The sequence below is a fragment of the Telmatherina bonti genome (genome assembly GCF_933228915.1).
Source record: "Telmatherina bonti genome assembly, chromosome: 16".
Taxonomy (NCBI): domain Eukaryota; kingdom Metazoa; phylum Chordata; class Actinopteri; order Atheriniformes; family Telmatherinidae; genus Telmatherina; species Telmatherina bonti.
Window position 1 is genome coordinate 15,865,660 of NC_136614.1, and position 21,249 is coordinate 15,886,908.

General features: G+C 41.3%; 1 protein-coding gene across 1 annotated transcript in view; it reads left to right on the plus strand.

Annotated features, from left to right (window-relative positions):
- Positions 1 to 877: 877 nt before the first annotated feature.
- sipa1l1 (signal-induced proliferation-associated 1 like 1) overlaps positions 878 to 21,249 on the plus strand; it is a gene marked incomplete at both ends in the record, with an annotated part of 31,154 nt that continues 10,782 nt past the window's right edge. The window contains 13 exons of the mRNA XM_079255976.1: positions 878 to 2,305; positions 2,479 to 2,698; positions 3,394 to 3,524; positions 5,347 to 5,535; positions 6,139 to 6,313; positions 8,418 to 8,521; positions 8,735 to 8,892; positions 15,833 to 16,412; positions 17,998 to 18,096; positions 19,163 to 19,338; positions 19,475 to 19,762; positions 20,201 to 20,350; positions 20,840 to 20,973. Of these exons, the coding sequence (XP_079112102.1) occupies positions 878 to 2,305; positions 2,479 to 2,698; positions 3,394 to 3,524; positions 5,347 to 5,535; positions 6,139 to 6,313; positions 8,418 to 8,521; positions 8,735 to 8,892; positions 15,833 to 16,412; positions 17,998 to 18,096; positions 19,163 to 19,338; positions 19,475 to 19,762; positions 20,201 to 20,350; positions 20,840 to 20,973 (3,832 nt within the window). The remainder of the gene's footprint in view (positions 2,306 to 2,478; positions 2,699 to 3,393; positions 3,525 to 5,346; positions 5,536 to 6,138; positions 6,314 to 8,417; positions 8,522 to 8,734; positions 8,893 to 15,832; positions 16,413 to 17,997; positions 18,097 to 19,162; positions 19,339 to 19,474; positions 19,763 to 20,200; positions 20,351 to 20,839; positions 20,974 to 21,249) is intronic.

Consider the following 21,249-nt stretch of genomic DNA (forward strand, 5'->3'; position numbering starts at 1 on the left):
ATCTTTAAGCCTGTAGTAAAAATGGGATTTGCTCAGTAAACTGCATCTAATTCACTGTTTCTCAATTCCAGTACTCAGACCCCCCTGTCCTGCATGTTTTAGACATGATCCTCTTCCAAAGCACCTGAGTCAGATTATTGAACTTCCTCATCGAGTTCTTTGCAGCCCTTTTAGCGAGTCTTTATTTCATTCAGGTGTGTTAAAGTGGGGTTGCCTATAAAACATGCAGGGTAGGGGCCCTGACAAACACTGATTTAATGATACTCTTTCTTTGTCGTGAATATGAAATTACAGCCTTCCTTGTGAAAATGTTGGGAGGTACACAACACAGTCGCAGCTTTTTCAGTTGCTGTCGTCTCAGTATGTGCAATTATGCTAATACTGCAGAATGTGAAGCTGGAACTTCGTGAATTTCTCTGATTCCTTCTCTGTGTTGGTTTTTATCTGTCTTCAGACTCTCTGCACTGCTGTTTTCAGTCAGTGGGTTCCAGTTTGGATGAAGTGGAGTTCTCATCTAACATGATTCCTATGCAGATGGCCTTTTAAAGACTTCAGCTGCGAAAGTTTACTCACTGAAATTTTAAACCAAGATTGAGCTTTTTTTTAAGGTATGACACGGCAGGTCTCCTCCTCCTGTGCTCTGCCTTTATTATTGTTTTCATTTGTAAAAAGTAAAACTGATTATTATCTCCTGCTGATTAGTTGTTCTGTAGATTTATTCATGTTTTCTTCTTCTTTGCTTTTTCTGCAGGACCAAATGTAAAGTTCCCTCCTCACTTTAAGTGGGCATTATGTTAACCCAAATCTAAACCCATTCATACCCTATCTTCACCTTTCCCTCCCATCTCCCCTCCCCGCACCCTTCCCTGTCTTCGCCATGACCAGTTTGAAGCGCTCTCAGACGGAGCGTTCAGTTGGGGGCTCCGTTCCGGCTACAGATGAGTTCTATACCCGCCGCCTGCGACTTCCCAATGGAGGAGCACCACCTCCTCGCAGTGAGAGTGCACACATCTCCTCATCCTCAACCACAGGCACCAACCCCGGTGTTCCAAAGATGGGGGTTCGGGCCCGCGTGGCTGATTGGCCTCCAAGAAAAGATGGTGGAGGAGGTGGTGTTTGGCATATCACAGTGGAAACTGACTCGCCCAGTTCCAGTAACACCACCAGCTCTTCAGGGTCAGGGAGTGGGGACAGAGAGCGGCTTATGGGAGGAGGAGGTGGAGGCGGAGGAGGAATGGGCAGTGGTGGTAGTAGTGGCAGTGGAGGAGGTGGAGGAGGAGGAAGTGTGTCAGCTGTCCAAGCCCACAGCAATCTGTCAGCCAAGCTGGGTCACCTGATAAGTCCGCAAGACTCATCCATGCTGCGCAACATCCACAACACACTGAAGAGTAAGATGCAAAGCAAAGGGAAGGACAATCGTTTCCTGTCACCAGACGGCTATCTGGGCTCACCTCGCAAAGGCATGAGACGTATCCGCCAGCGCAGTAACAGTGATATAACTATCAGTGAGCTGGATGGGGAGGGGAATGAAGGCTGGTCCTTCTCTGGGTGGACACCCATGCACCGCGAGTATGGCAGCACTTCGTCTATAGATAAACACGGGGTGTCAGGAGAGAGCTTCTTTGACATGCTAAAGGGATATCAGTCTGCTGAGGCCCCTGATCAGCGAAGCCCAGCTCCAGAGAGGCTAACAGAACTCCTTACTGTGGCTCCCATAAAGCAGGCTGCCCTGGACCTGCCAGATGGACCTTTAGGTCCAGCCAGAGGGAGTCCTGCCAGTCGACTGAAGGAGCGAGAGAAGCACTTGAAAAGAAGATCAAAATCAGAAACTGGTGGAGAGTCCATCTTCCGAAAGCTGCGCAGTGTGAAGGTTGAGGGTGACACGTCAAGGGCTGGCTCAGATGTTGAGGATGGGGGGAAGGGTGATGAAAGCGGACCACCTCCTAAACCTTGGTTTTGCCAAAAAGGCTTTGCCCACTTTGATGTCCAGTCAATACTGTTTGACCTCAACGAGGCAATCCAAAGCCGGCAATCTGGTGGCAAACGCAAGAACACCACGACCGGTGCCTCAGCTGCTGCTGCTGCCTCAGCCTCATCTTCCCTCTCATCCAATCAGAGTGGAGTGTATGGGTCACCTTGTGGCTCTCAAGAGGAGTTAAGCAAGGAAGGTTCAGGAGGTGGACACAGTACCAACCCCGCATTGGACCCCGGTGATGACAAGAGCAATGATTTGGTTCTCAGCTGTCCTTGTTTCAGAAATGAGATTGGAGGAGAGGGCGAGAGGAACATCTCACCTGCAAAACAGGTATTGGAAGAAATTGAAAAGCATAGAATTCAGAATTGCCATCAACTGTCATCAAGACAATGACTGAACTTTAGCATTTTTAATGTGGTCCTACACAAAAGTGAAGCAATCCATGCAGGAGATTAGCCAAAAAATAAATGCGTCACATTTCTCTGTTATCGCTCTTCCAGCAGGGCAGCATAGGTAGTGGTGGGAGCTCGAGCAGTTCCTCTGGAACTACAGAAGAAGGACCTTTGGATGCTACTCTCACTTCTCATTTTACCAATGCTGGTGTGGCTGTGTTGGAAGCTCCTAAAGATGGGCCAAGTCAACACACTGACAGGTCCAAGAGATACATTGTGGAGCATGTTGACCTTGGTGCCTACTATTATCGAAAGTATTTCTATCTTAGAGGTAAGAGAATTTGATAATTGAACTTATAAGAATAGATGTTCTTGAATGTTAATGTGCTTTTTTTGTATGGTATTTGCAAAGGAAATCCCATTTTCAGTCACACAATTTATGAGGGCTGTGACGATATGCTTTTGTCCCGATTCAATTTGATTCCAATTTTTTGGGTGCCGATTCCATTTAAATTGTTTAAATTGCGATTCTCAAAATTCTTCACTATTGCTGTTTTTCTTTCTTTTTTCTTTTTTTTATTTTTATAAAACCAACTTCTTTTTGCTAGTAATTTCCCTTGATTTCAGTTAGGAGAAAACAACACAGTAGTCAGACCATCATTCTGCTGCTATAATGCCCAAGAAGACAAGTAAAAAGATCAATAAAACCAATCAAAAAGAAATTTTTAGGTGGATGAATTTTATTTAATTGAAAAAAGAAATTTTTTTTAAACAAACAAAAAAAAATCTATTTTAAAATTGTGAAACAAAAAATCCAGATTTTCAATTTTTCGATTCAATTTTCCCACCCTTACAATTTATACTAATAATGCATTCATGATCATATTTAACAAGCTGCAGAAGAAAGTTAATCGAGTACCGCTATGTTTTCCCTAAAATTTCCAAATCTTTTCAGTAGTTTTCTCTTTTTCCTGTAATTATTCATTGACCATCCCTGCCTCATATCCTCTTTCTCCTCCTTCCCAGAGCACTGGAACTATCTGGGAGTAGATGAGAATCTGGGCCCAGTGGCAGTGAGTCTGAGGAGGGAAAAGTTAGAGGAACACAAAGAGCATGGTCAGCAGTACAATTACAGGGTCATCCTCAGGACAAGTGAGGTAAGTGTGCAGATGTTTTTTTTTTAGGATTTGTCTCCAGCTGATGATTCAGTTCATCAGCATTCTCTGCATCAATAGCTGCGCTTTCAGAGACTGTTCATGGTCTTAGACGTGTCAGTATAGTACATTCTGTACTGAGTGATGTTACAGAGAATCTATTATGGGTTCAGACTGTGTAGGAGTTAACACACAGGATCTGCTCCTAGTCAGGGGGCTGGGGAGTGTAAAGGCTTCAGCTAAAGATGCCGCCACCTCTGTTCCTTAATAATACCTCAAATGATTACATCGCTAAATTTTCAACGTGCTTTCAGCGTACCAGTTGTTTCTTTCCATTTCTCAAACTGTTGATTCTGGTCAGGAAATCTTTTGCAAATCCCTCTAAGTTGTGGCGCCCTCCTCCAAAGCAAGAGATCCACATCGCCATTCCCGGAGCCGAACGCCCACCTACCATTTTTTGTCAGCCTTCATCTGTGAAGGACTGAGCTGTGCCATTTCACGGCAAAGTGAGACTAAAAAAAGACCTCAGACATTTGAGTGTTGTTATATTAAAGCACAACATGGGTAGTAGCTTTTGCAATCTCTTAAGATGACGCACAGCCTACTGTGCTGGTTTCTTTTTCTCCACATGTCTTGCCTCCCTGTCTCTCCTCTAAATTGCTGTTTTCAGGGTAGAGAGCTGTGCAGGTAAAAAAAAAACTGCGTCGGCCTCTGCGTAGGAGTGAGTGGGATGCACTGATTTTGGAGATAAAAGTTCAATGTCCATCAAGCATCAAGGACTGCTGTCCTCTCTTGAGTGAAGAGCACTTCTCCTATTCACTCTGTGGAAAACGGAGTGCGCTCACACTGACACTGGACCAAGCAAACACAAAACAGACACTTCTAAGTGCCTTGGGACCACCATGGACAACCAGCTCTGTTTATTTGCTCATGAAAGATACCCTGTTCTTAAGACTTTCTACAGTCTTCCTGATTTATTTATGAATGTCCTCTTTGCTTATTTTATCCTGATGCCTTGATAGTACAAACTACAGCAACAAAACCTACATAAATTCCTTTTCCCTCCCTCAGGAAGGTGGTTTTTTACTTTTTCCTGTACCAGCAGAAATTATTATCCAGTAGAATCTATTTATTTTTAGATGAGATTTTTTGTTGAAAAGGTTTTATTTCTATGAGTAATCTTTCGTCCCCAATGCAGCAAGTTGATGCAGAGGTTTATGGGGTTTATCATAGGACCACCCTGCAATTTTAGCAAATTAGGCAGGTAGTTTTTCACTTTTTGAGCTGGATTTTAATGGAACAGACTTACTGCACAGAGCAGAAAAGAAGCCGTCAATGTTAAAAACCTGAGGATCCAAGCTAAGAAAAACCAAAGCAACATTACTTTGTCAGAAAAGACTGAATGTGGTTAGATTCAGGTGCTGTGTTTGGTCATTGTAATTACCTAGCCCGTTCAAAAATCATGTTTCAGTACAATCAAAGGAAAAACAAACATATTAAATTCATACAATATTCTCTGCATTGAATAAGCCTGTTTTGTAGAATGAATTTGACCAATCTGCCCATTTTAAGCACCATAAAGGAAACCTAAGACTGAAAATCAAACAACGCAGGTCACAAAACATATAATGATTAACACTGGGGGCATAAGGAGTTAACCAATAGCTCTTAATGTTTAATTGCTCTTAATGTTGCGTAACTTTCAGTTGTTGTGGTCACTTCCCGAGTTTCAGTGCAAATTACTGTTTGTTTTGTCGCCTCAGCAAAGAAACTGTTGCCACGATTCTTACTCCTGGTTTTCTTGCTCTTTTCCTTCTCCCTCCAGCTGAATACCCTGCGGGGGTCCATCCTAGAGGATGCAGTACCGTCCACATCCAAGCACGGTCTTGGTCGTGGCCTGCCTTTAAAAGAAGTACTGGAATACCTCGTTCCTGAGCTCAATGTCCACTGCTTACGCCTGGCGCTCAACACACCTAAGGTCACTGATCAGCTGATGAAGTTGGATGAGCAGGGGGTAAGGAGACAGTGTTTACTGCTATTTGGCGTTTTTTTTTTTTTTTTTTTAAATTTCTTAAAAAGACCTGATTTCACTGTGAAAATTCATCCAAAAGATGATCCCTCTGGTATATTTGACTGAAGTATTTTTCCAGGCATTATGTGGTCTGTAGAGTGTGTTGAGCAGTTTTATGAATCACCTAACGCGTGGGAGATTTTTTTTTCCATAAAGGGGGATGTCTGTCTGCAGGCTGGAATAATTTACTATTCATTCATTTTAGCTTTATTTATCTTTTCACATTTATAAATTGTTTTTACTAAATTCATTGTAAAAAAAACTATTCACCCATAGTCTCTCAGGTACATTCACGTCTCAATCCTAACAAAAAAAAGGCAATTACTAAACAGCTCTTTGATGCTGCTGCTCCTTGATGCTGTCAGAAAAGGATGAAACCTCTGAAAATGTCAGCATAATTTCTGAGTAAAATGGCACCATGATCACGACTGAACAACTCAAGGTTACTGTTAAAATGTCAACACAAGTTTTTCTGAAAATGTCGACACAGTTACTTTGATTTAACTTAGTAGTTACTGTTTAAACTAGTTTATGTTTTCCCTCCAGCTGAGCTTCCAGCGGAAGGTGGGGGTGATGTACTGCATGGCAGGCCAGAGCAGTGAGGAGGAGATGTACAACAACGAAGCAGCCGGTCCTGCACTAGAAGAGTTCCTCCATCTGCTGGGAGAGAGGGTTAGACTCAAAGGCTTCACCAAGTATAGAGCTCAGCTGGACACAAAGAGTATGTATATGTGCTGAAATTCCACTATTTTCCTGGTGTTTTAATATTGGATGTCTGGAATACATATTATTTCAAATGGCCACTCAATATCTACGAACACTGGGGTCTTGCATGATACATATTCCCATATATATTTATTTAATTTTTTTATTGAACCCACTTACCTGGGACATTTATGAGGACAGTATTTAGATATAAGATTAATTTCAGAAGGGAACGTTAATATCCTGTTGTATCACATTGTATTTTGTTATATTATGTAGCGTTATAATCCAAGAAGACTCAAACAAGGACAAACGTTGAACTGAGACGTATACAGGCAGGTGTATAACTTAGATGGTTTAATGACAACAAACCTGCAAGAAAAGCAGGAACTTCCAGAAACGAAGGCAAAACGTAGATGACTGATGGGCTGACTAAACTGGCAAGACGGACCGATAGATTGCAAGGCTAATGGAGACCAAAATGACCAACATGGCAACACATGAACATGAACTAAGGAACAAACAGATGAGAAGCAGTTGTGACATACTCAGTTGTGAATTCAACTAAGTATGCAAAGAGTTAAACTCTACAAGATGAAGCTGGAAGTGAAAATGTAACGACACAGAGGACTCAAACACATCTAAGCCAAAAAAAGAAAAACCTAAAGAAAAGGCGATAACAGACATCCTGCGAAACTAAACAAAAACCCATAGACGTTGAGACATTGCATTATATTGTATCGTAGAGTGGGGAAGGATTTAGCAACGACTCGCATCCACTGGAGTTCTATCTAGTTTTGTTCAGCTGGGATAAGTTGACAGCAGCTCTCAACGATTAGGGGTTTTATCTAATGCATTAGACACATTTTGGGTTTCAGAAAGTCTCTACCTTCTTTTTAAAACAGTGTATATACATCATGTTCAGTGTCTCGACCCTGAAAATCTTCACACTAAATGCACAATGCACATAATGCTTCCTTGCATTTTTCTTATCCTTTGGATTAAAATGATTCAAAAAAGAGTCAATGTTAACACTTTTAATAACTGCTAATAACAGTAGTGATAGTAATGGTAACAACAGTGAAATGCATCCAATTTGGGTCAGTAATTGATAACAAACACATAATTTTGGCATTAGATACCAAACTCGAAAGAGATGGCTCAGCTAGCTTTATTTCTACAAACGTTTTATAAGATTTAATCACTGAAAAGTTTGCTCAACCAAATCGTAGAGTAGTTGGTTCAATGGTTAACCTGTTATGTCCGTTTTAGCAGAGTTCCTCCTTTCACTGGGGTTGCTATCAGAGTTATTTGTTGGTGAAGGCAGAAATCAGAAGTAGAGAAATTAGTAAAATATTTTCGTTTGGTCGGTAGATTTAAAATGACGTGTCAGGAGGCTTTTTGTGTTCATGCGACTTCTCTCTCAGGAAATCTCACACATGCGTTGTTTGAAACATCTAGGTCTTGCTCTTTGACTTTCTAATAACGACTCAGAAATCTTCCAACATGCAACACGTGGCCTTTGGTGTTAAATAATTCAGTTGCAAAGCCCATATTTATCCTGCGTTTCTCCTGTCTGATCTGCTTTGCCTTCATCTCACAGCATTTCCATTTTTTACAAAAGGAGGTCGACACCAGTCTTTTATTACCTCCATTCAAAATTTCTAAGTGTGTTTGATGTCTAGTCTGACAAGTGTTCTTATTTAATCAATCCATGACTCCAGATGCTCAGCAAAATCTAAATATTTGTCAATTCTGTCATGCAACCTACTGTAAACCCTACTGAATGAAACAAAGCTGTGCAAATCAATCCCCATAGAGGAAATGGAATTATTTAAGGTAATCAAACTAAGCATGGCCATTTAACCACCTGGTGCCTGTTTTACTACTTGATTAGAGCACATCAATACTGTTGAGGTGGGTATTAAGTCGCATTGATTCCTGTAAGTACCAGGGTCAAACACTGGCTTCGTCTGCAGAACATGAAAGGAAAATAAAAATGTTTTGCTTGGATATGTGGATATGCTCCAGAGAGAATTATAATGCAGTCTTGTGGATTTCTTAGACTTATTTTCCATATTTGAAAATTTGAAACTTGCATGTGCTTGTGTCCTCCTCAGCTGATTCAACAGGGACCCACTCCTTGTACACAACTTACAAGGATTATGAGATCATGTTTCATGTTTCCACCATGTTGCCCTACACACCCAACAATAAGCAGCAGGTAGGTTAGATCATGGTAATGTTAAGGGTTGAATCACTGTTTATTAATAACAAGGAGCTAATATGGCTAAGTGAATCCGAGAGATGCATTTTAGTTTCTATTATCCTGTATAATGAGGTCACTTTTATATCTGGTGTGTGAATTTTATTTCATTATTTTAACAGTAATTCTTTCTGGATTTGATTTTTTTTTGTTTGTTTGTTTTTTTTCCAGCTACTGCGGAAGCGACATATTGGGAATGATATCGTCACGATTGTGTTCCAGGAACCCGGAGCGCTCCCCTTCACCCCGAAAAACATTCGCTCACACTTCCAGCATGTTTTTGTGATTGTGCAGGCACATAACCCTTGTTCTGACAACAGCTCCTACAGGTGAGGTTCAGCAGCACCACACAGAATATTCTAGCAATACACACAGGACTGGATGTTATTCAGTATTAGCTGTCCAGTTGTGTCAAGCTTGAATACCAGATATGTGCAGGAGATGGTTTGGACTTGTTGGTCCTGACTTTGTTTCAGCTTTTGTTAACACATGCAGCTCACAGCTGGGAGTTTTAATGCAGGAAACATGCTCTTTAACTTTGGAAATGAGGTCCTTTTTTGTGTTAATATGAATCCATACATGTTAAAGCAAACTCACATATTTGCTATAAATGCTCCTAAATTTTCAGTGTTTCATTCATGTAATACCTAACTCTGTAAGTTAGGGGAGAGTTCATTAACTGAATTATTGTTTAATCCATTTATCACAATGTGACATTTGCCAATTCAGTTGCAATGCATAATTGTTCAAATATGACTTTGCATGATAACGTTTAGTCTGTAAAGTGTCTGAATGGCAACTGAGAAGGTCCATGCACCAAGAAGAAGAACCAAGAAGGCACCAGCTTGCTTGGCACATCAGGTTTTAAGGCTAGCATTTGGAAATTTTTCAGTTTTCATGAAAACGAGGACAGACGGACCTGGACAAGAATATGCAAGTTGTTTGAAGCTGATGTAAAAAATAATGGCACTCCTACAGACATTTGACAGACCCTCATGCATTCTGTAACTATTGTAAACACTTTTTTTTTCATGTAGATTCAACGAAAAAATCCGCAGATAATATGATGAATGTTTTTGCTATGAGTTAGCTTTACGTATGGTTTGACATAAATAAGAAAGTGGGGAGAAGTCTGTGTTTTTGCTTGAATTTATGGAAATTAGAGGGTGTGAGAAATCATACTCAGAATTGCTAGGTTTGCTGAACTGCTACATTGCAGCAGCATTAATGCATTCACATTGGACCTTTCTATTTGGACTGTAACGATATGATTTAGTTTAGATTCGATTCTGATTTTTTTGGATGCCGATTCAATTTAAATTGCGATTCTCACAATTCCTCTATATCGCTAATTTTTGTGCACTTAAAAACAATACAAAATGTACAAAATTTTTTTTGCTAGTCTTTTTTTTTTTTTTTTTTTTTTTAAATTTCAATTAGGAAGAAAAAACACAGTAACCAGACCATCATTCTGCTGCTATAATGCCCAAGAAGACAAGTAAAAAGATCCATAAAAACAATAAAAATGACAAGATTATTTTTATTTATTTGAATTTTTTTTTTTCCTTTCATTTTGTTTTAAAAAAATTTTTTTTAAACTGTAAAGCAAAAAATCCTGATATTCGATTTTTCGATTTGATTATCCCACCCCTACTTGTTGCTTTGGAGCGACTGCTGCTATTGTCTGGGATCGGTAACATGCAGTTACTGGAACTAAAAGAGAATCTTTCATTTTGACAAACTGCAGCGACATCGCCACTCAGGTGAAACCCAACACACGGGACACAACAAACAGCAGCAACAGCGTCACACATCACTCTCTTGCGTTGCTCGTCTCCAAGAAATGTGATTGGCTCTGATATTGGAAGGAATTTTTGCATTTTCAAATCGGTAGGTGACGGATAAAGCATGAAAGATGAAGAGTCTGGAGATTTGGCTCAAATTGACAAAATTACTGTTAATTTTACCTTACAAAAGAAAACAACAACGCTGGGTTTATTGTAAAAACGAGGAAACAGCCTGGTGAATATCAGACCTCAAGCCCGATGCAGATAAATCCAGGTTCTGCTTTATCAGTCACTGAAACCATCACTAATTGGTTGTAGAGCCGTGCAACAGCAACAAAACTTGATCATCTTGTAACTTTCTTGTGTCATGTTGCAAGCCCCCGTGTTCGAACATCTATGTGAACGAGGGAGAAATTTCACATGCACGAATGTTGCCTGTCGCTTCACTGGAGGAAGGCAGCGCTTTTCACCTCAGTGCGAAAGTTTTATAGTACTGAGGAGGCGACATCACCCCTCGTGTGTCGATCCCGTTGCTCCAAGAGGAATCGTGCCGAGCTCGTTCGTCGTTGTCATGGAGTAGGTGGTTTCAGGATCTTTTTCTACAGCTCTTATTACCACTTTGTCTGACATGCTCAATCTAAAACCCAATGTACCACACTGAATCATTTCTGAGAAATAATTAAAATTCTGCCATACCTCTACTTCCTTCTAAGAAGGTTAAGCTGTGAAGGACATTTCATTGAGTTTTTCCGTGTGTCTTGTTATCTCGCCTTCTGTCGTTCTGTCTTATCTGGCTCTCTTTGACTCCACTAATGGCTGTTTTAATTGCTGTCTAAGCACATTGTGTGAGGCTTTAATTGTTCCCCGTACAGCCACTTCATTACCGCGCAACACTAAAATGCACACACACATGTACAACAGGCAACAGATTGAATGCTGAACAAATGCTCTCTCCTCTGTACTTTTGGTGATTCATGAATGTAAATGAAGTTTTTGAAGTAAAAATGAGTTTTACTCTACATGTCGGTGAAACTGTGGCTTTCAGAAGTAAGTTATGATTCAGTCTCCACAGGAAATCCAACTGAGTCATGATGAATTAACTAAATTTTGCCTAAATGTTCTGGAGCTTTGTTTCCTCAGGATGGAAGAGGACGCACACTATGTGGCAGTGGACTAAAATACCCTTTGCTGCTCTGAATAGTTATGCTTGGCTCAATCAGTGTGTTTGCCATTGTAAAGGTGGGTGGAATTAGTTTTCTGGACTTACTTTGGTTTCCACCTGCTTTGATTCAGTTGAATAAAAGCAAATCTTTACAGCTGGCTGATTGGTTATTTCGGCCGCTTGCTCACTACAGATCTGCATCTTTGGATATGAATACACACATGACAGCAGCAGTGAAACGATGTTGTTCATCTTCATCTTCTGCCGCTTATCCGGGGTTGGGTTGCAGGGGCAGCAGCCTAAGCAGGGAAGCCCAGACTTCCCTCTCCCCAGCCACACTTGCCAACTCTGCGGGAGGGATCCCGAAGCGTTCCCAGGCCAGCCGAGAGATATAGTCCCTCCAGCGTGTCCTGGGTCTTCCCCAGGGTCTCCTCCCAGAGGGACGTGCCTGGAACACCTCCCCAGGGAGGTCCAGGAGGCATCCTGACCAGATATCCTAGCCACCTCAACTGGTTCCTCTCGATGCGGAGGAGCAGCGGCTCTACTCTGAGCCCCTCCCAGATGACCGAGCTCCTCACCCTATCTCTAAGGGCCACCCTGCAGAGGAAATTCATTTCAGCCACCTGTATACGAGATCTTGTTCTTTCGGTCACGACCCACAGCTCATGACCATAGGTGAGGGTAGGAACGTAGATCGACTGGTAAATCGAGAGTTTCGCCTTCTGGCTCAGCTCCTTCTTCACCACGACAGACCGGCGCAGAGTCCACATTACTGCAGACGCCCCACCGATCCGTCTGTCGATCTCATGTTCCATCCTTCCCTTACTCTTGAACAAAACCCTGAGATATTTAAACTCCTCCACTTGAGGCAGGACCTCATTCCTGACCCAGAGAGGGCAATCCACCCTATTCTGGCTGAGGACCATGGTCTCAGATTTGGAGGTGCTGATTCTCATCCCAGCCGCTTCACACTCGACTGCGAATTGCTCAAGTGAGAGCTGGAGATCACGACCAGATGAAGCAGCCCAAACTGATTTTAATAACTGAAGTTTAGCATTTCCTTCTATATATTGCAGTTCTGCTGAAAGAAACAAGGTGCAGCTGACTAATCAAAAACTTGATACCAAAATTTACACATCCTTCCCCACTGTGTATTTGCTATGTGAAATGAATGCTAGTGCTACGTTTCTTCCTCTCAAAGTTTTTTTTTTTTGTTTTGTTTTGTTTTTTAACCCTTGATACAGTGCTGTGCTACTATATTGAACCATCCCTCATTTATCTTTATATTAGCTCAGAATGTGTACAAACAAATGCAAATAGTTTGTAAGACTAAAACACATATTTAACCATCTTTATTTTCAACATGGTCTCAGTCTTATACAAGCTTTTTGTTCTTTCTTTAAGTAGACTAGCTTCTTGAAGGACTTTCCAAAGCTCTTTTTTTGGATGTTGGCGGCCTTTTGTTCCATTATCTGTCAAGATTATTCCACACCGCTTCAGTGACATTGATGTCTGGGTGGATTCATCACTACCTCAGACTGCTTACGCTCCACACCATGCTGATTTATGCCGAAGTTTCAACTATTAGCTCTTCTGAAATCAGGCTTGTTTGACCATATTTTGTACAAAAATGCCATTTTATGATATCTTTGGCTTTTTGATGTTTCTTTTTGCTTTTTAAATGCCTAAAGGTGCTCTTTAAGATGAGTTATTTTGTGTCAACACAGCACTGCTTAATCTTTGAGTTAGTTTCTCTTTTTAAGCTCAAATGATTCATGTCAGTGTTAACTGGCTTTGCAAACAAAAATTACATTAATCTGCAAATGGTGAAGGACTGGACTGAAAATGAGTGTTGAATGAAGTAAGTCTTAGGAGCTACTGAACACACAATACGTGGGCCCTTGAAAAGATCCAGCTGTGATTGGAACAGAACTAAACCTGACTTCCACATGAACCTTTCCAACATGGACATGCTTCTGGATATTTTGTGTTATTTATTCTGATGCCTTGCAGTGCACATATCTCTTTTGCTCAGCTGAATGCAAACTGCATCCTGGTCGGATGCAGTTTGCAGTCAGCTTTACAGAAGCTTTCTATAAAACTAAACATTTCCATCCTGGTCCTGATGAAATTTTATTATTGCTTGTAAAATTCTAATTTCATATCTATTTCCTCATGAACAGATGTTTGCCTCTTCCCTGTAAAGAAGTAAATTATTTTACATTTTGTACAACCAGTTGTCACATAAAGACAAAAGCATAGTTTACTGTATGCACCTTCCCCACATCACCACTTACACACACGTCCACCTCAAAGCCTCCCACTCCATCAGGTATTGACATGTTCTTTTTCTTGGCCTGGCCCAGTGGGCAGCAGGTCATGGATACTGGAAGAGCAGAGCTGCCCACACACTGGATATTTATATTTATATGCCTACAAATCACTGAAAACCACAGGAATCTGCTCTTTGATTTCTACTGGCAAACCTCCTGCCACGAGGATCACACAGAAGCCACATAAGCCCAGCAACCGCCACTGTACAACATTCTCCTCTTCTCACCCTCTACAGCTTTCCTCATCCGTTCTCCCTTTTTTTTTTTCTCATTCATTCTTTTGTCTGCGTGTCTCGCTTCCCTGCTCCTACCAACATTTCTCCATCACTTTTCTCTGTCCGGCATGACTCACAGGTCCTTGCTTGACTGACTCACGGGTGTTTGAGATCAGAACAAGTGCTTTCAGAGCTCCAGTGTAATGCATTTAGTGATGTTTGTAGTGATAGAGAAGAATTGGAATAAAAGGTCACATTTTATTTAAGCCTGCTTGTAGCCACTTTACCTACTGCTCTCCAAAATACCCTGCATGATTCATTCGTCATTTCCAGAAATGCAGGCAGATATACAGCAAGCTGCAGTGCCGTTGCCTTCCTGTGCATGAGCTGTCAGTCAACATTTTTTTTTTGGTGACTGATTACAAGCCACTAACCGCTTTATTAAGAGTGCTGCAAGGCAAGCTACTGTGCCGTTTTCAGGACTTGCACATTTGTTTTCATTGAGCTGTTTCAGCAGATTCAGCTGGTAGAAATGAAAATAAAGGATCTGCAGTCGAGGGAGAACATTCATGTCCGTCTGCAACATCTGACAGTCAACATGATAAACAAATCAAAATTTTAAGTAACATGTCTTCATACAGCACTTCCCTGCACGCTTCCTGTTACTGTCCAGAGTTCAGCACACAAACCATAAGGGAAATGCAAGCATTTCCACACACTAACACTTGTAATCTGTTTCCATCTTTCATTCATTAAATGCTGTGTTTACTCTCTGAGGCCATTCTCATCAGGAAAAAAAAAACTTCCCATTTTCCCCTCAGTCTGTCACAAACAAAGATAGGTGAGAAATGAGGTGTCAGCAATTTGACAGCCAGTATAATTGAACACCACATGTCTCCAGTGAGGACAGGGTGTCTCAGGTATGTTTAGAAACATGTGGGTGACATAAATGTTGCTTATTAGGCGATGCGATTAATCTGTATGCCAACATGCGTGTGGATGCTTCTCAGCAGGGTGGCATGTGGGATGAGGGGCTCAGACTTCCTGTGCTACTTTTGTTACTTGGCAGCTGTCGCCAGTGACAGGATCTGTGATTACAGTAATTCTGTTGAGATGAGCTTGAGTCTCGGACAAGTGACCCATGTACAAGCAAAGCTCATATTAGTTAACCCGATTTGCATCTCAGATCTTTGGAAGCATTTTTTGTCTTGCGTATGATAGGAATGCTTTTCAGTAAGTAGTTGTTCCCCCACCTCTCCATATCCTCCCACTGTCTCTTTTCTCTGACACGTTTTCTCTTTAGTCTCACTCTTGGCTTTAAGGGAATTTTGGCAGAAGGTCCGGTGTAGTAGTCTCCCTTCATCTTCTTTTTCTCCCTCTCCATCTCTCTCCACGGCTGCTCGGCTGAGTTCCTGACATACCACAAAGGGCAAACGGCCACAGATGGCAGTTCCAGGGACTTAATAAAAGAGGAAAGAAAGGAGAAGAGAAAAGCCAGCAAACACACAATTATTGAAGTTTCCCTGCAGACATAAAACTGTTAGTGAAATAGAAATGGCAGAATGACTGGTTTACTTTTGGTCATAAAGAAACCAAAAAAAGGTTTTTGCACAGGGAAAAAGAGACTGAAACTAGATCTATGTAAATGTTTTTGTCTGGTCTTGAGGAATTATTTTATGTATATAACCAAACAAAACAGATTTCTTAACTTTCGTCTGTTTGCTTGTCTGGCTTCCTCATTTATTTTCCCTCTCTGTTCTCCTCTCCTGTAGTGTGGCAGTGACCCGTTCCAAAGACGTGCCCTCATTCGGCCCTCCGATCCCAGAGGGTGTGACCTTCCCCAAGTCGTCTGTGTTCCGGGACTTCCTGCTGGCCAAAGTCATCAATGCAGAGAATGCTGCCCACAAATCACACAAGTTTCGGGCCATGGCTACCCGAACGCGCCAGGAGTACCTGCGTGACCTGGCTGAGCGCCACACCACCAGCACGTCGATTGACCCATCTGGAAAGTTCCCCTTCATTTCACTGGCTCATAAAAAGAAGGAGAAGAGTCGGCCATATGGAGGAGCAGAGCTGCGCAGCCTTGGAGCGGTGACCTGGCCTGTTCATGCTGAGGATCATGGGAACGGAGGGGAACTCGAGGCTCTTCTGGCCATTTCCAATGACTTTGTCATCCTGCTGGACCAGGAGGCCAAGGCTGTGGTGTTCAACTGTGCCACAAAGGATGTGATTGGCTGGACACTCAGCAGTCCCGTGTCTTTAAAGATTTTCTACGAGAGAGGAGAAAGTGTGTCTCTGAGGAGCATCAGTAATAATACAGAGGATTTCAAAGAAGTGGTCAAACGTCTAGAGGTTAGAGAACGCACACTAATACAGTACATATGACCAAAAAAAAAAAAAACATTTGTTGTTAGAGGCTGTGTTAAGATAGAATTCAGCTTCATTCTTTGCAGACAAATTCATTCATGTGTTGAATAGAATACCACAAAGAAACCAAATCAATGGAAAATGCCGTCGGCTGTCATTAATCATCCACCTGGCCCACTCAGTCTCTCCTACTATATTGTTGGTCGTTGAGCAGCTCAAACATCTTTGCATCTCCATGCCGTTCTGCTGTCTCCTCACCGTTTTCAGGTTATTGAGGGAGTTTTCTGAAACACCTCTGGACAACATTCTCCTAATGGCTCGTACACCTACACATACAGTGAAGTGATGCTAGTTGGTTCTTAGCTGTTTCCATGGAAACTGGCCGGAAAAAAAGGTGTCTTCTTATGTAATCATCAAGCTTTTGAATGCATTCATTTCCCCCTGCATCCGCGTTCTTTTAAACACGTAAACATCTGCTTGCACATTGTCGTGTGCACATTTAACCTGGACTGAGTTTGATTTGCACACTTGCATACAAACAAGGATAAATCAGTATTTGGCTCAGCAATCAGAAGTTGATCTCACGTTGCAACGCAGGCATCAGGTCTTAATCTTTCATCTTTCATTTTTACTGCCATGGTGGCAAAGAACAACAAAGTGGTCTTGTGCCCCCTGCTTTTTGTTTTGTTTTTTATTGAAAACTCTTTCACTCTCTCCCATCTCTGTCTCTGCTCATGCCCCTTTCCTCTTGTTGGCTGTTTATCACTCTTTTTTTTCTTTTTTTTCTTGTACTCTCTTCCTCTCCCACGCATGCATTCAGAACCAGAGTGCAATAGCAATTCCTATCAGGTGCCATTCTGCTGCATGATTTATTCAAGCTTCCCTGTGAAGGTTGATTTTTGTAGATTTTTAGCTGAAACAATGGTGAAACAGAGAAAAGCAACCGTGCTCTGAACCAGTAGGTGCATATTTCAAAGGACAAAGAAATGGATGGATTGTGAGCGCCCCTTGAGAAAGGGTTTTTACAGATTATCTATCAGCTCATTGGTTGTCTTTTGCAGTTAAATGTGATCTATTTTTCTTTATTAAAAGTGTTTCCGTTTCAACTTTTCACCTCAGCTGTTGTGAAAAGGAAGTATGGCAACTCTAAAGCACTCCCCTGTCCTTGGCCAAATGAAAAGAGTTGTATGAAAAAGCTTTTTTCTCAGCTGTACATCTTTGTGTTCATGGACTCAAATATCAGCGCAAGAGACAAATCTGCTTTTATTTGCTTTCTATTAGGAGGTGCACTACTTCTTCTTGTACTTTAGGCTCTTAAGTCTCCTGGATGACAGCATGTCATCAAAAAAACCCCACCAAACTGTTCCTCAACTCTAGAGAAAGCATGAATGCATGTTTGCTAAAACGCATTTGCACATATCAAAGTTCCTGAAAATGCAAAAAGAGAGAAATTCAACTGATTCTGTCCGGAAACGTGAATTTTTACATGTTTGGTTGTTATTTTGTTGTAGATATTCTTTTAAAAACAATAATTTCTCAGCTGTGCTTTGTGCTTTTCTCTGGCATCTAGTTTCTTACAAAGGGCTGCGAGACATCTGATTTGACGCTCCGTCGGAACGGCCTGGGTCAGCTCGGCTTCCATGTGAATTACGAAGGCATCGTGGCTGAGGTACTGGTATAAAACATAGCTAATGTGTTCTGGAATAGTCTAGTAAATAAACGCAGAAGATGTACTTGCATTACACATCTGCAAATGATTTACTGGTATATTTATATTGCTGAAGGACAATATAACACAATACTGTTATCTTACTGGAGGTGTAATTACCTGCATTTTCAATATAAAGAATACATTTATCAAATGATGACATGGTGTGATTGTTAATTCTGTCATGTCATGCACAGTTCTATTATCTGTACAAAGTCTATGTGCTTCAATGAAACTACATTAATAATAAAATAAATAAGCAATTATGTGAGCTGGGCAACATATTGGCTGATAAGGTAAAGCGAGGTTTTTAGGTATACTTTATAATCTGTTGTTGCTTCATATACTGTTTATTCTGTGTAAATGTTGGCATCTTTAAGTCCCGCCCTCTTGGACATGGACTCTGACAAACGCTGCTTCTTCTATGTTGCATTTATTGCCCACATTTGAAATGTAGATTTCGTAATATCATAGTTATGATGATTATTATTATTCTTATTAAATTATTTGAGGAAAGACAGGTGAAGTGAAGACATTAGCTTGACATCAACTCAATGTTCTGTGTCTGTAAAAACCTTGGACGGGTTGTTTCTGGAACCTTGAATTTCCCCGCAGGGATTAATGGAGTATCTTTGATTTGATTTGATCACCTCACTGCATAAAAGCTTCATCTCAGACAAACATACTGAACTTTTTCTGAGTTAATTTGGTAAATCAGAAAACAGAAGGATGCATATTATGACTATTCATCTCTGCCAGCTAAATCTTATCATTTGTTTTCTAAACAAACCGGCTAAAAGCTCAACTTGAATTTCAGCAAATGATGGTGCAGTTTGAGTGCATGACTTTGACTTTGAGTATATATTGCACCTTTCAGCCTTAAAATATCCAACATATAATGACTATATTTGGCTCATATTGCCCGACCCTGCTATAAATCTAAGCCAGTTTGGATTATGAGGAAAGCTTCCAGTATTGGTATTTCGATGTTGTCCAGCAGGTTATTTAATAAAACTTTTATTTCCAGGTCGAGCCTTATGGCTATGCCTGGCAGGCAGGACTACGTCAGGGAAGCCGTTTGGTGGAAATCTGCAAAGTCGCTGTAGCGACTCTGACCCATGAGCAGATGATCGATCTCTTGAGGAACTCTGTGACAGTTCGGGTTGTGATTATCCCACCACATGATGACGCTACTCCGCGCAGGTAATGGGAAGCGACATTGTACATAAAAGAAGTGGACTTGACCAATGATGTCACCAGCTGGTCGAATGTCTTTTTTTTTTTTTTTTTTTTTTTTTTTTAAGCATGAACTCAGATCTGACTTCTCCTTGCTGTGCAGGGGCTGCTCCGAGCTCTACCGAGTGCCTGTGTCTGAATACAAGGGCAGCAGCAGCGACAGTGGCTCCTTCGAGTACAAGTTTCCCTTCCGCAGCAACAACAACAAATGGCAGCGTACATCCAGCAGTCCACAGCAATCACTGACTGCTTCACCACAGCCTCACACACCCAACCGTGCCATCAGCCTGGGCAGCTCAGTGGGAAAGACCCTGTCAGCGGAGAGGCTGGAGAGGGGGGCTGCCATTCCACGCAGCGTCAGCAGTGACGGCCGACCTCTGGAATCCAAGAGGTTAGAGCTTGTTAGTTTTTAAATAGAAATAAATTAAGATTGTCTTTTATTGGAGGACGGTGGGAAACTTTTCCTGCAATGAGGGAAATGTGGGATTTAACAGCCTGAATCCTCCACAGCTGTTAAACACACCACAAAGCCAATAGTATTAGTATTGGTTTCTTATGTGAAATCATTACTGTTTGCAGCATTTATTACCAACTTTCTGGTAGAAGGACAAATATATGAGCGCAGCATAAAAAGCTTTGTGAAGCACATAAACAGCTGATGTTTATTCTGGTTTTATGCAGAAGCTCCTGACTTGTTTAATTTTTATTGAATACAGGACCTGCAGCCACAGAGTTGAATATTTAGTTTCTATGGTGCTTATTTTATTTAATTCCATTTTCAGGTCGTCATTCTGTGTTTATGGCTGTGTTTCTGTGTTTTTTTTATCAGGATGTCTCCGGGCAGTGAGAGCTACAGTCTGGCCTCCTCCCTGGCTTTAGGCCGCTCCCCACACAACCGCAGCTCTCCCAGCAACCTCTCCTGTTCCAGTGATACATCTGGAAGTTCTGCTCACTGGAGACAGAAGTCCATGCCTGAACAGTAAGGACAACCAGAGGAGACAGATTGTCCTGTTTGTAGATAAAAAGCACATAAATGAATTTTCACTTAGCATAACTGAGGTTTTGCGTTGCTCTGAGACTTTCAGGTTTCCTTCAACTCGCGTTTTTGTAAATGATTTTTTGTAAAGTTTTCCTCTTTAAAGGTTATAAAATATGTCAAACTTTAGCTTAAAAGTAATAAATTTACCTGTCAGGAAGTTGATTTGCACATGTCAGCCAAATGAAGTAAAGTGACAGGTTTTCTTAACGGTGTTTATGTATCATTAGTGTTGGCCTGATGTTGTCTCCTTTGGCTTTTCTTTAGTTTTTTTATTCACCGACTGGAGGATGTGGGGCAAATGTATCATCTCATAAAGTCTTTGTTTTTGTTCTAGCTTTGCATTTTTATTGAGAGAAAGAATACACTTTTATTATCTTTTTTATTTATTAGAAATGGTACAGATAATGTGTGTTTGCCCCCACTGCTTAGGTTTGGAGGAAGCCGCCATTCCCCAATGTCTACAGAGAGACGAGAGGTGGTGGGAGAGGGTGGGTCCAGTGGGAAATCTACTCCCAACTGGTCAAGAATGGAGGATGGAGGAGGAACAGAACGAGGGTCAACAGGTATAGAAATGTTTAATAATATATCTAGCAGAGAAATCATTGCACTGTCCAGTATAACTGGTTAGCTGCCTGGTGAGAAGGTTAGTAATATTTCCAGTGATTCATGGTTTTATGAAAACAAAAGCATGCTTTTTCCTTTCAGCAAAGCGATAACTAAGTCATCACTTTGTGTTTGATGTTGTCACATGTTACACACAGCCCTCTGAAGATGCATTTCAAACAACAAGCTGTAGCCTTGTGTAGATGTTTTCTGTATCGTTGTCCCGTTAAGTCAAC